Raw genomic sequence first — 14894 nt, 5'->3', positions numbered from 1 at the left:
ATTGACAACTGGCCGATATTTAGATGTTGTGAGCATACACAGTAGCCAAACCCTCTGACAAAGTCTTATATGATTAAACGGTACTTATGTAGTATCTGGGCGTCCGATTTAGAAATCGGATCGGATCCATCGCATGCGACCAAATCGTATGCGATGCGATGGTCAAGATTTTTCCATAGGATTCAATGTTAAAATGGTCTGAGTCCATTTTAACATAGAATTCAATGGGAAAAAGGGGTCCTTTTCCTTTCATGGAGTTGGATATAAACCTGTGGCGAGCGTAGCGAGCCACCGAGCCCGAAGCGTGGCGAGCGTAGCGAACCCCGCGAGGGGACACAGAATACTTTTTAAGAAATATGCGTTCGCTCTCCACGCTTCGGGCTCGGTGGCTCGCTGCGCTCGCCACGCTATATCAAATCAACTCTATGCCCACTTGGATAGTGGGGAAATGAACAGGACCTTCTTAACATTGAATCCTATGCAAAAACGCATCGAATCGCATCGCATCTGATTGTATGCCTTAAGGTAAGGCATACAATCACAAAATCGGCAGCCCAGATACTACATAAGTACCGATTAAACGCATCAGGGCGTGGCCTGCGACGCTCACCTCTTGTGTCTTCACCTTTGCGACTCTCCCGACAATGGCCCTTATTCTGCTTGGTGCGGCCGGAGCCGCATATGCGGCTCCGACCGTGCAGGCGAATCCCCGCCTTCCATACGGATCGCCACGGCCGTCCGTACGCGGACATGTGGCGGTCCGCATGAAAATGGCGGGGGATACGCCTCCACCATCTTGGAGCAGCCCCCTGCATTCGATGGTCGCCGACCATCGAAGGCAGGGCCGCACGCTCCACCAGCTCCCGCACCCATAGACCTCACGGACACTTGTCCGTGTGAAAGCATGTATGGGGGCGGGCAGCTGACATCCGGCGATGTCAGATGCCCGCCCCCAACACATGCGTCACAGCCTCATTACCATGCGTACGCCCCGCGTTTGCATGGGAACGCCCATGAAACGCGGGGCGTATGCATAGGTAAATGAGGCTAAGTAGCCCCTCACGCCCCTATCCACCCCCTTTGCGGCGGTAAAAAAAATGTGCGGCGATTTCGCCTGCACATGCGCAGAGTGCCCTATGCACATGCGCAGAGCGAAAACATCGGCGGAACGGCCGCAAGCGGCCGTTACCGCTTAGATCAGAATAAGGGCCAATGTATCTCTGAACACTGCAGGGTAATCCAGCATTGTGGATGTCTCATGGGATCCTTGGTTGGTCTGACCGGCATGATGTAAGCAGCTTGCCTTTGGTGATTGATTTCACGCCGTGTATTAGCCAGCCCACAGTGTCTTGTAACTCGGTATGAGTGAGTAGTTATATGCTGTACCCTGGATTTGTTTTTTATCCAATAAATAACTCTTTTAATGCATCATGAAGTGCACCTTTTCATCTGCTTTTGCCTAGATTTCTACCTCCTTGGTTCCTGGACGATTCCTTGTCTGTGAAGGTTGCTCATTAACCCTCTGTGTGTTAAAAAAAAAAATTGTGCTGGACAATCTTCATTAATGTCATGTGGTGCTTAGTCTAATGGGCCCCATACATCAGCAATCACAATTAATGGATTTCCAGATCCAGGGATTTTTTGGCCAGATAAATGGTTTTTACAATCTATCTGACTTGCCCACACATTACAGATTTATTTCAGTGATCAGCAGATTTTTCCATCTAAAGATTGCATCTTCATATCTGGAAATTGCCCAATCGATTGTCATTTCAGCTGTTCATAATGTAAATAGATGAAGAAGATGAATTGGGAATGCCCACACATATAAAAAAGATCTGCAGATAATACCAGATTATTAAACATGTTTAAAAACCTGATTAAGCAATCGATTGGCGATTTTGATTGGGATTGCCAAAAGGGGGAGCCCACACATCTAAAATTAATTGTTGCAATCATCTCCATATCTGAAAATTGTCACAATTAATTGCTGATGTGTGGGGCCCTTAACTTTTGTTGGTTTGTCTGATTTGTGTTGGATGTGTTACACACTGCAGCTGCCTGGCATATCATTGTTTAGCATTTGCTATTCTTTCAGAAACTTTTAGAAACAGTGAATTAAATATGAAACAAGAGTGTCTAAGAATTTTTGTTGATAAAATAAATGTCTCACTTATTACAGACAACTCCCCAGCTAAAAGTGGGTGTCTGATAGATTTAGAAAGATTACTTATTAAAGAAGCATAAACTTGTTGGGACATTAAGGGTCTAGATCAGTGGTTCCCAACCTTTTTTGTTTCCCGTACCCCTTGATTAGGCTTTTCATTTATGAGTACCCCCTCTGGAAATTTTAGGGGGCGGGGCCTAAAAGGGGTGTGGCCTCATTTGAAGGGTGTGGCTTAACAGGGGCAAGTCATACTGGCAATGACGAAAGAGAAAAAAAAGTGCAACCACTTGACCACAATATAAACTCAGCCCATTCTGCGGACGGCATATAAAATAACAGAACACTGTCAAATCTCTATTACTGAAGCTACAGACATTCCAAGGGATCACGTTAGCCTTCCTATAGTGCCAGATACACATATGCTCCAATGGTGCCAGGTATGCCCCCACAGTGCCAGAAACTGGAATGCCACCACGGTGCCAGGTATGACCCCATGGTACTGGGTATGCGCCCACAGTGCCAACAATGCCCCTACAGTGCCAGCAACAAGTATGCCCCCATAGTGCCAGCAACAAGTATGCCCCGCAGTGCCAGCAATGCCCCACAGTGCCTGCAACAAGTATGCTCCACAGTGCCAGCAATGCCCCACAGTGCCAGCAACAAGTATGCCCCCATAGTGCCAGCAACAAGTATGCCCCCATAGTGCCAGCAACAAGTATGCCCCATAGTGCCAGCAATGCCCCACAGTGCCTGCAACAAGTATGCCCCACAGTGCCAGCAATGCCCCACAGTGCCAGCAACAAGTATGCCCCCATAGTGCCAGCAACAAGTATGCCCCACAGTGCCAGCAATGCCCCACAGTGCCAGCAACAAGTATGCCCCACAGTGCCAGCAATGCCCCACAGTGCCAGCAACAAGTATGCCCCCATAGTGCCAGCAACAAGTATGCCCCACAGTGCCAGCAATGCCCCACAGTGCCAGCAACAAGTATGCCCCACAGTGCCAGCAATGCCCCACAGTGCCAGTAACAAGTATGCCCCACAGTGACAGCAATGCCCCACAGTGCCAGTAACAAGTATGCCCCACAGTGCCAGCAATGCCCCCACAGTGCCAGCAATAAATATGCCCCCACAGTGCCAGCAATATGGTATGCCCACACAGTGCCAGCAATGCCCCCATAGTATTTCCCAGCAGCAGCACACTCACCATTGATGCTGATGCTGCTGCTGGGGAGAGGACAGTCCAGTGTCCCCCTGCCGTGTAGCTGCCGCCGCTGCTTCTCTCAGGGAAGGAGAGTACAGCACACTGCGTATCTCTCCTTCCCTTCACTGTGATTGGGCTGCCCGCCAATCAAAGTTCGCGGGCCGGCTCCTGATTGGCTGCCGGCCCACAAGCTCTGATTGGCAGACGGGCGGCCAGTCACAGGGAAGCACACTGAGGGGTAGGAGAGATGCGCAATGCACTCTCCTCCCCTCCAGCAACCTGTCTGACTGCCGCGGCCGCCATTACAGGTCGGGCCACCGCGTACCCCCGAGCGGGTAGACGCGTACCCCCAGGGGTACGCGTACCACAGGTTGGGAACCACTGGTCTAGATAACTATATTACCTGTGGTAGAATAGCCCTTGAGAATTAGTACATTACCTACTATGGGCATGGATAATAAACAATTTATGAAGGAGTGGAACCGTATCTTAGATGAGTTGATTCGACTTTTCATGTTTGAGAAGAAAAAAAAACTCTTACGGTGGTAGAGAAAAATGTATCTTCACTTACCCCTTTATTTGAGCAAACTTTAGACAAGGACTCTCTTTCTTCAGCTAAAATTGAGATAGACAAGAAAGTCTCTGTAATTGAAAATAAAAACATTGAGACCAAGCAAAAAACGTTCATTAGAGAAAGGACTGATTGCGAAACTAATCAGGTTCGATCGTGGCATACAGCCCGCAAACAGGAGGGGCTTTTGTGCCCCAAAAAATCGGCGCACTGACAGTCGGGATTACGACATCGGAATCCCGACTGTGGGGACTCAGACAGTGAGAGGAGCGCAACGAAGCCCATTGCAGGCTTGCTGCACTCGCCATGCTGCGGGCACAGTGGCTCGCTATGCTCTCCAACCTATTTTATTCTCCCTCTATGGGTGCTGTGGACCCCCACGAAGAAGAATAGCCGCAGTCCATCTGTCGGGATTTGAGCAGTAGGGATTCTGACATTGGAGTAATGACTGTCGGAATCCCGATTGCCGGTCAGTCATCCGGCACCCATGCACGGGTATGTAATAAAAACAATTAGTAACATTTTAGATGACAAAAGGTCCCATATAAAAACTCTATGGGTATACAAGATCCAAAGGAAGATTGGAATGAACCAGTGTTCCCACAAAATTAATAAAGGGATTGGGTACATAATTATAGGTTTGAATTACTAAGATCTGATAATCAGAACCATGAACTTCAGTGTTTTTTAGAGAGGGAACATTAGAGTGTAGCAATTGTCTGGATGGTACCCCCAGTGAATCCCTATAAGTGTAAAAAGAAGGCTAGGGGAAGGAGGAGTAAAGACACTTCCAAGAAGGGAATCAAAACAGAGATATATACAGTAGCAACATCTTTCCAAAAGAGTACTTTCAGTACTAATATATACAGTAGCAACATCTTTCCAAAAGAGTACTTTCAGACACTGAAATCTCAGTGCTTAAGAGGGGCCTTTCATTTGCTCCATCCCGGGTACCTAATAGGGTGGACTAATTAATAGATCTTAATTTATTCATCAGAATACTTACTCTAAAGCGTTGTAGACTTCCAGTGGAATTCAACCAATGGAATTGATGTCCAGCTCCGGCTTAAAATTATTATAATTATTAATATATTATTATTATTATTATTATATACTATCCCCTTGAATCTAAGGGGCCGTATATCGATATCTTTTTGTAGCCAATAAAGAATTGAATAAATTAGAACAATAGTCCGCATAATCTTAACCAGAAGGAAAAATTTGACTCTGGACTCTTCTATAGTTATAAAGCCTGTGTTTTTTTTTCTAATGGACAGAGAATATTACATTAATGAGACTTATAAACTCTTACTGGACGCAGATTCTTATGTTAAATTGAGAAAGGATCCAAGCAAAATGTATTTAGAAATTAGAGATCCTTTTACAGAAAGGCTTAAATGAGAAGCTTATAAATATGGAAGAATATAAATATCTTTACAAAATTGCCCCTATTTAGCTTCCTTTTACCACATACCTAAGGTGCATAAGAGTCAGTCCACACCACCCGGTCGACCGATCGTGGTTGGTGTCAGCTTCCTCCTGTCAAATTGAATATCAGAATACGTGGATTCTTTCATCAAAAAATATGTACCAAATTTGGAAACATATGTAAGAGACTCTACCCACCTTTTACAAATTATCCAGACTCTCGATTGGGAGGATGACTGTAGCTTTGCCACGATTGACGTGCAAGCATTATATACTTGCAATGCATACCCCACGAAAAGGGGATTAAATCTGTTGAACGATGCCTCCAACAAAATTCCTCCATGACATCAGCGAGAATTTTCATTGTGACTGCTTACGCTTCATGTTGAAGCATAATTGTTCTGAATTCCTAGGAGAGTGGTTCCTGCAGATATGCGGGACCACAATGGGTAGGATTTGCGCAACCATCCTGGCAAATACAGTTGTGCTCATAAGTTTACATACCCTAGCAGAATTTGTGATTTTCTGGCCATTTGTCAGAGAATAGGAATGATAACTCACAAACTTTTCTTTCACTCATGGTTAGTGGTTGGGTGAAGCCATTTATTGTCAAACAACTGTGTTTACTCTTTTTAAATCATAATGACAACAGAAACTACCCAAAATGACCCTGATCAAAAGTTTACATACCCCAGTTCTTAGTAATGTGTATTGCCCCCTTTAACATCAATGACAGCTTGTAGTTTTTGTGGTAGTTGTGGATAAGGCTCTTTATTTTCTCATATGGTTAAGCTGCCCATTCTTCTTGGCAAAAAGCCTCCAGTTCCTGTGAATTCTTGGGCTGTCTTGCATGAACTGCACGTTTGAGATCTCCCTAGAGTGGCTTAATGATATTGAGGTCAGGAGACTGATGTGGCCACTCTAGAACCTTCACTTTATTCTGCTGTAGCCAATGACAGGTCGACTTGGCCTTGTGTTTGCGGTCATTGTCATGTTGGAATGTCCAAGTACGTCCCTCCCATGCGCAGCTTCTGGGCTGATGAGTGCAAATTTTCCTCCAGTATTTTCTGATAACATGCTGCATTCATCTTGCCATCAATTTTTACCAAGTTTCCAGTGCCTTTGTAGCTCACATATCCCCAAAACATCAGCGATCCACCTCCGTGTTTCACAGTAGGAATGGTATACCCAGGGCCGGTGCAAGAATGTTGGACACCCTAGGCATATAAACCCAAATGCGCTCCCCCCCTTGGCACCCAGGAGGGGGGAGGGTTGGGCAGGCAGCGGACACCGCGCTCCAGGGGGCGGCAGCGGCTGCGGCAACCAAGCAGGGTGGGGGCATCTGAGCAGATTAATTCCAGTGGGGGGGGGGATACGCTCACCTGCTCCCTCCCGGCCTGGTACTTTCCTTCTGGGAGGCGCTGCTGCTGCTCGCATGTTGGAAGGCTGCAGGCAGCTCACTACCGCCCTCCAGTGGCCGGCGCCCTAGGCAAATGCCTAATGCTGCCTTTGTGGCATTTGTCTAGTAATGGCTTTCTTCTGGTGACTCAACCATGCAGCCCATTTTTTTTTCAAATGCCTCCTTATTATGCATATTGAATCAACCACACCAATTTTTTTCAGAGTCCTGTATTTCAGCTGAAGTTATTTGTGGATTTTTCATTGCATCCTGAACAATTTTCCTGGCAGTTGTGACTGAAATTTTTGTTGGTCTACCTGGCCATGATTTTGTTTACACAGACTCCCTCATTTTCTTAATAAGAGTTTGAACACTGCTGATTGGCATTCTCAATTGCTTGGATATCTTTTTATATCCCTTTCCTGTTTTATACAGTTCAATTACCTTTTTCTGCAGATCCTTTGACATTTATTTTGCTTTCCTCATGACTCAGAATCCAAACATCTCAGTGCAGCACTGGATGAAAGATGCAAGGGTCTTTCAGGAGACCAGAAACTCACTGACCTTTTATACACAGACACACACTGATTGCAAGCAAACAGATCACAGGTGAGGATGTTACCTTTAGAAGCCATTCAAACCCATTTGTGTCAACTTGTGTGCAATTCTCTGACAAATGGCCAGAAAAATCACAAATTCTGCTAGGGTATGTAAACTTATGAGCACAACTGTGTATATATGGGCCACTAGGAATCCAACACATTGATAGGTACTATGAAAGAGAACATAGGGCCTTATTCTAGTTCACTCTTAGAGGCAAATTCCTTCTTAGATGGAGAAAACCATGTGCACTGCAGGTGGGGCAGATGTAACATGTGCAGATAGCATTAGATTTGGGTGGGGTTTTTCTTCAAAGTGAGATCTATATTGCAGTGTAGAAATAAAGCAGTCAGCATTTTCCCTGCACAGAAACAAAATAACTCACCCAAATCTAAATCTCTATGCACATGTTACATCTGCCACCCTGCAGTGCACATGGTTTTGTCCATCTAAGAAGGAATTTGCCTCTAAGAGTGAACTAGAATAAGGCCCACAGTCCTAATAAAATATTACATTGATGATATCAACATAGTGCGGAGGGATGATAAGAAATCATTTAATATATTTATGAATACATTGAAAACCAACTCTTATAACCTCAGGTTCACGTCTAATTTCCAAAGGCGAAAAATTAAATTTTTGGATATTATGCTTTGTGTGGAAAACTTCCCTGAAAAAATACTGGTAGGCTAATTGGCTCACAACAAATTAACCCTTTGTGCTGCAGAATAGACACTATGCGCACAGCATCTATTTTCTTCAGGCTGTGGGGGACTCCCAACTGCCCCCCCACCCCCACAATGGCGGCCCCAGGCGGGACGCGGGAACATCCCCAAATACCAGGACTTCCCGTGGTAAGCGGGACAGTTGGGAGGTATGATGTCTGTGTGTGTGTACGGTGTACACAGTGGTATACGTTTGCCCCAGTTGCCCGGAGATAAGATATATATTGGTGCCCCCCCCCCCCCGCACACACACGCACATACACACAAACACAAACGCAACCTTTATTAATATATGAAATATATGTGTTCTATATATATGTATCTATATATATTTAGAGAGACAGAGAACACATATTTCAGAACTCAGCTACAAAGTGATATTGACGGTTTTCAATTAACTGATTTAGCAGGGTATGAGAGGTGCCCCCCTGGGAACAGGAGCCCGGCGGCAGATGACTCCATTGCCTCCCAGAGTTCTGTCACTGCGTGTACATGTGAAATATAGAATGTAAACTCCACGGAGGAAGGACTGATGTGAATGTTCAAATATTCTCTGTAAAGCGCTGCGGAATATGTGTCTATATAAGAAACCGTTAAGAAATAAATAATATCAGAGATAGAGGACAGTAAACTAGTGTAGAACCAATGCAAGAAGCTCAATGATGCGTGGTAACTTCTCTGGCTGTACACTAGAGGGAGACCAAGATCAGAACGCAGGTCACATCACATGCTGCACAATAGGAGGGGCTGTCAGGTGACGGTCACATGACTCTGCCCTGGGCTGCTGCTGCTTGGCTGCTGTGCTTCTGCTTTTGGATTTTCCTGTGTGTGTGTTCGGCCGCAGCATGAGACCCCGGGGGACAACGGTCCCGGTATTGCTGCTCCTGTTCATCGCCGGCACCTCCGGCCAGGCTTCAAATGGAGCAGCGCAGGAGCTGTGCGGGTGAGTGTTTCTGTGTATACGGGCACTTCCTATCTGCATCTATGCCAGCGCAGAACATGACAGTGCACAGCCGCTGTATTCTTGCAACGTCTGTATTATATAATGCTCTATATATAACGGTGTATGGATGGTATGTCTGTGGTGGTCTCAGAGACTATGGTCTATATGCCATTGTGCATCCTGGTGAATAGATTATCTTGCATAGCCATGGGAAATTAACAGCCCACTATTGTTATTGTAATAATCCAGTTACTGTGTCGGTAATAAGGACTGTAGCTCTGGGGTAGGCAACATGTGGAACTGCAGATTCCAGCATTCTCTGTCACAGGTTTACCATACCCCAGCAGTCGAGCTGTGGCAGAGTGTGCTGGGATGTGTAGTTTTTCAGCAGCTGGAGTGCCTTGCTGTAGCTATGCAACATTGTTACAGTAAAAGGAAAGCATATACTGCATGCTACAGTCTGGTCTAGCCTTCACTTATCAGAACCTGCCACCTTCAAACTTTCTGCCGAGCAATAAAAAAAATATGTATCGCTCATTGAACCCTGTTGTGGGTCGGATGGTTTCCTGCCTTCTATGCATTTTGTTCCTATTATCATTTTGAGTAACACCACTATTGTCCATTACACCACTATTGTCATATTTTGAGCAAGCTATGAAATCAACATTTTTTTTTTGTCTCCTCATTATCAAAAGTAGATCTGAGAGGCTGTTCTTCTGTGTCCCAGGGACAATCTTTGCCTCCAGTTTTGTGGTGGTGTGACAATTGACAATTCTCCTATTTGTAACCTTGAGCAACATAGTAACATATTGTAATATATGGACACAGAAACCACATGAGGTTTTTGAAAGGTTTTCATGTGTTTTTCTTTTATCATTTATTTGGTGACATACTTTGGTATTCTGATAGCATGGAGTAGTGGATTAGTTGTTCTACCTCACGTTTCAGATCTCATAGTGTGATCTGAAACTTCCTTGTAAATTAACCTCTTATGGATATAGTATCTACTTATGTTGGCCCCTTGAAAAATGGGATGGTGTGTTATACCTCCCAACTGTCCTGATTTTCGTGGGACTGTCCCATTTCTTTGGGACAGTCCCACATTCCACCCGCAGGCAGCAGTGTCTTGCGGTTGGGAGTCCTCCTGTCACCCGCTACACTGCTTAGCAAAGCAGCAGAGAATAAACTCTATGCACATGAGCAAAGCGTCTATTCACAGCAGTCAGTGGGACCAGGAGCATGGGCAGCAGCTATTTTGACTTTGACAATAGAGTTAAACCACGCCCCCTTCAAATGAGACCATGCTTGCTTTCTACCGCCAGCGCGTTTACACCATGTATAAGTTCTGACTCGAAGAACCAGAATGTTGGGAGGTATGTGTTATGAAACGCTGCAAGTGAATTTTGTTGTAAAATATCTGGGACAGGTTTGGACATCTCGTGACTTTATAACTGTTGTAAAACTTAAAGTCCCGGCATGCTTTACCAGTTGATCGGAAGGAGTGAGGGGGCATACGTATGGTGCAATATTAACTACCAATAAGGACTATACAGTATAGTCCAAATCGGCAGAAAACATAGTAAATATCACATTGTGTGTATACAGCTTACTATGCCGTTGCGCGCCACCACAGGGTTGGTATCGCAAAAAAAATAGACTGCAGGCAACTAAGATTTGTTATAGACATTTTTAAACTTTTTCTAGAGATGAGCGGGTACGGTTTTACTCTGATCTCAAAGTGGGATCTTATTGGCTATCCAAAACATGTGACAGCCGATAGCCAATCGGAAAAAACAGAAATTGCGGTAATTTGGCAATAAGAACAGAGTAAAACCGTACCTGCTCATCTCTATTTTCTAGTATAGCCAAAATCTCATAGTATGTATAGTAAATATCTGAGGTTCTGGGCTCCGGGAAGGAGGTAAAAGGAGTTTTGCATACCCAAAATCCCACTGTGTATGCACTTTAATAGGAATGTTCCTGCTTTTCCATGCACTCCTTGTGCGACCTGCACATAGAAGCCTATGCTAAAGCTGTTTCTCTTCACATTTCACATGCTCCAAGCCTCTTGGCCATTTGTTATCTGCAGTATACTACTATTAAATATGAGTCTGCATTACGTACTGCAATTTGTAGCATTTTTAGTACTCCTAGTGATGCCTTGCCTCCAGTTATTTTACATCCGCATTTGATTTATTATAGGGAAGTTTAAAGGGAGGGGTTGTATGCACCACGCTATGAATAGGTTGCAAAAATGCTACTTTATGAAGAGTTGCATACTGTGATTCTATATGTGTCCAACTCTGATTAGGGCCCATCGTATCAGAATAAGCTTTATTGGCTGATTCTGGCCCGCAATTTGCCAGGTGTAGTTTTGTGGACTCGAATTTGCAGCCTTGCAAATCAACCAGAAAAACCCCAGTAGTACAGCTGTAGATGTCTTTAGATATACAGTCTGCAGCCGTTTGTGGGCTGGAGGAATGCGCCAAATGCTGCCGTTTGACAAAACAGCCACCTCGCATCTATTGTGCAGAGGCCAGGGCCTCTATCTTCTTACTGAGATTTTCTGGCCTCCGGGACAATGCTTTGGCGCTGCAGGACCCCATGGGTTACTTAGCTGGCTGATAGTGTCGCATGTGGTCCGTTGTTCCATTTGTGGGTGCAGCAGAGGATCACATGTGCAGGAGGCGTCTGCTTATGTTAGAACCACTGCGGCTCCCAAGTAGGCAGCAATGTTGCTTTATCTGTCTTTATTTGAGTCACCCCTTGAGGTGCATTAAATGTTCTGTGCCGCCCCCCCCCCCCCCCCTCTGTACACTTGTTGGATAGCTGTTAGCAGTATCCTTGCACACTAGCATCAGCCCTATTGCTGGTGCAAAAAAACATGTGTAATTCTATGTACACATGTGTATGCTGTATAGGCATTTCTATAATGGCCACACCGCACACACTGCACGGTTATTATTTTCCTTTCCTGAGTACCCTACCGGAGCTACAGTAAAGGTAAATAATCACCAGAAAAATGGCTGCTATGCATGTCCAGTTTGTCTCCGGAACTTGGCGGATTCTACTGGACCGTGAGTAGGAAGGGGCCCACCCGGAGTCTGCACATAGGCCCTTTCCTCTTGTCAAAATGCTCCTGGTATGCTGAGTGGTTATATGCAAGATCCACTCCTCAAATACACTCCACTCCTCAGATGTCAAGTGATCTCTGTGGTTGAATCAGGCATTGTACACTGATCGGAATTGCATTGAAAGAAATCCAAACCGTACACACTCTAAATTCTTAGTACATATGCATTTATTTGTTATAGCTATATATGTAGCACACACATATTGCACAGTGCTGTACAGAGAATGTCATTCAGATCAGTCCATGCTGTCAGCATGTTTTTGGCATGTGGTGGAAACCAGAACACCCAGCGGAAACTTACTCATACTATGTGAGAGCTTAGAAACTCCACAAACATGGACCATGAGCAACAACTGAACACCTCAGTGCAGTGAGTAATGCTAGCCACTACTCCATCTTTGTTGTACCAATATTGTTCAGATATTCAGTTGGCCGTGGGAAGGCGGAAAAGTTTGTTTTGTTACCTTAAATGTTAACATTTGCTATCATTGCACTTGCTGAATAATGCCACATCATCCTCTGCGTTTGTGTGACTTCAGTCTCCTAACAGGTGCTGGTTGCTTTTTATAGGACTGTAGAGCAGAAGAGGAAGAATGATGTTACATATACTGTAGTTTCTCAATCATTGCAGTCAGACTGCCCACAGATGCTGTACCGTGGAGTCCATATCCTGTATGGATCTACCACTTCCCATTCACATCTTTTCTCTACTTCATATTTGTGCCCTCACTTTAGCCAATTGATGACCATTTCAGATATTTCTACCTGGAACTTTTCAGGTGACGTGGAAACACATATTGGGCCTGATTCAGGCTCACTCACATTTGATGTGTGTAACGATCAGATCAGGTGATCGATCAAATTAACGTATGCCTCCTGTTATGATTATCTGTTCAATTAATGTATGTCTGGTATGTTTGGTAAAATCATGCCGTCTGTGATTATTATGTGGGAGATCAGAACATGTCATGTATTATGTGTGTGGACTATTGGTGACCCAGGGAGTGTAGCCATCTGTGGACTCCTCTGGAGTTAGGATGTAAGATAAGATCTGAGACCCCTCATAAACCAGATTGGGGGGGAGAGCAATAGTGTCCAGCCAACCGGCCAAAAGGTGCTTTGGCCCTGCACACGAAATTACCTCTTATCACTTGAGGAATGTAGAAAATCTACTTCAAAGCAGGGAGAAATTCTTTATGGGAACGATCCTATATCTAGGGACCTTCACTAGGCTCAGCAAGGGAATGGTTAAAAATCCCAAGGGTGGGAGGGATGAGGGAGGCTGCAGATAAAACCTCTGTACCTTGGGATAGTCAGTGTCACTACCTGGGGGTCGAGCAAGCAGGCTGTAGGCGACGAGAGATTTCTTGTGGAGGACCCCCCCACTTCAGGATTGTAGGATACGGTTCTGTCTTTTTTTCCTTTTATTTTATTTGTGAAATTTGCATTTAAAACTCGTGTGTACTTTTAAAATCTCTGTAAAATCTTGTAACTGTTTTCTAAAGCTCTGTAGTTTTCTAGGAATAAATAATACATATTCTCAGTCCTGGTTCTGTGTTCTTAAGACTCATTAGCCTCATAAGAGAAAGGCTGGAAAACGTTACCATTGTTATCTTGTATTGTGTGGTCAGGGGCGAGCCAAGCCGCCCCTTGCGCAGTTTCAGGCGCTAAAATCAGGTTTTGGCTGGTGGCAGTGTACCTCAAGGAAAGGACCCGAGTGTCCTGAGTGAACCCCAGTCACGGCCGGCGCTGCTCAGATTGACGTATCGGAGCAGGCGACCGGTGGGTCCGTGACATTTGGTGGCAAGCGGTGGGATGGAGAATTCATTTTTCTCTTTAAGAACTTAAGTGAGTGTGGGTAGAATTTTGTGAGAAATACCCACATCACCAGAATCAGAACTCAGAGCTTTACTATAGTTTTAAAAGTCACACAGTGAGTGCAATTTCTGTTCCCCTCCCTTCTCTTGTTTTCTTTACTATCATTTTATTTGGCAAGTGTGAGACTCAGGATGTCTGATTACCGGATGATGAGACGTGATGATCTGGCGACTATATGTGTACGGAGGGACATCCCTTGGTCTGGCCTGAGTAAAGAACTGATGATAAAGGCACTCATGGAAGCCGATCGGGTTCTAGCTGCTGGAGGAAGCCAGTCCAGGGACACTCCTACTCCAAGGGCTCAGTTGGCACAAGACAACACAAGTGATGCCCTGCCAGGGTCAGATGCATCTGCTGGCAACAGTGAGTCTACACTGCAGAGTTACCTTCAAACTGCTGTCAGGCAAATGAAGGACCTGGACCCCACAATGGCCGTGCAGCTAATGCAGCTAGAGGCTGAGCAGCGCAGAGCCGAGCTAGAGGCTGAGCAGCGCAGAGCCGAGCTAGAGGCTGAGGAGCGCAAAGCCGTACGAGAGGCTGCAGAGCGTCATGCCGAGCGTGAGTACCAGTTGGAACTGGTGAGGCTCAGGGGGCTGATCGCTGTTGGTGAACCAGTGGAGGATGATACAGGGAATCATGATGGCGAACCTTTACGTGAGACTTTATCTGCCGTGGCTACTGAGTTAGCAGGAGATGGGCTTCGTACTGAACTTTTACTGTCTGCGGAAGTAAATAATGTGTTGGATCATGGTGTGGACTCTGTTATCAATCATGGGGAGCCTAACAAGGGACAGAGGTCCCAAATGACCGCTGACGTGAATTTCACCGGACCGCGTCATGCACAGTT

The 14894-nt window shown here is 45.3% G+C and overlaps 1 protein-coding gene across 1 annotated transcript in view; it reads left to right on the top strand.

The window, feature by feature from the left end:
• Positions 1 to 8858: 8858 nt before the first annotated feature.
• IGF2R (insulin like growth factor 2 receptor) overlaps positions 8859 to 14894 on the top strand; it is a 143358-nt gene continuing 137322 nt past the window's right edge. Inside the window, exon 1 of the mRNA XM_083176221.1 lies at positions 8859 to 9036. Within this exon, the coding sequence (XP_083032347.1) occupies positions 8939 to 9036 (98 nt within the window). The 5' untranslated portion in view covers positions 8859 to 8938. The remainder of the gene's footprint in view (positions 9037 to 14894) is intronic.

This window comes from Crinia signifera, chromosome 3 (assembly GCF_055691185.1).
Source record: "Crinia signifera chromosome 3, ASM5569118v1, whole genome shotgun sequence".
Lineage (NCBI taxonomy): Eukaryota > Metazoa > Chordata > Amphibia > Anura > Myobatrachidae > Crinia > Crinia signifera.
This window is presented reverse-complemented; position numbering and strand designations above follow the sequence as displayed.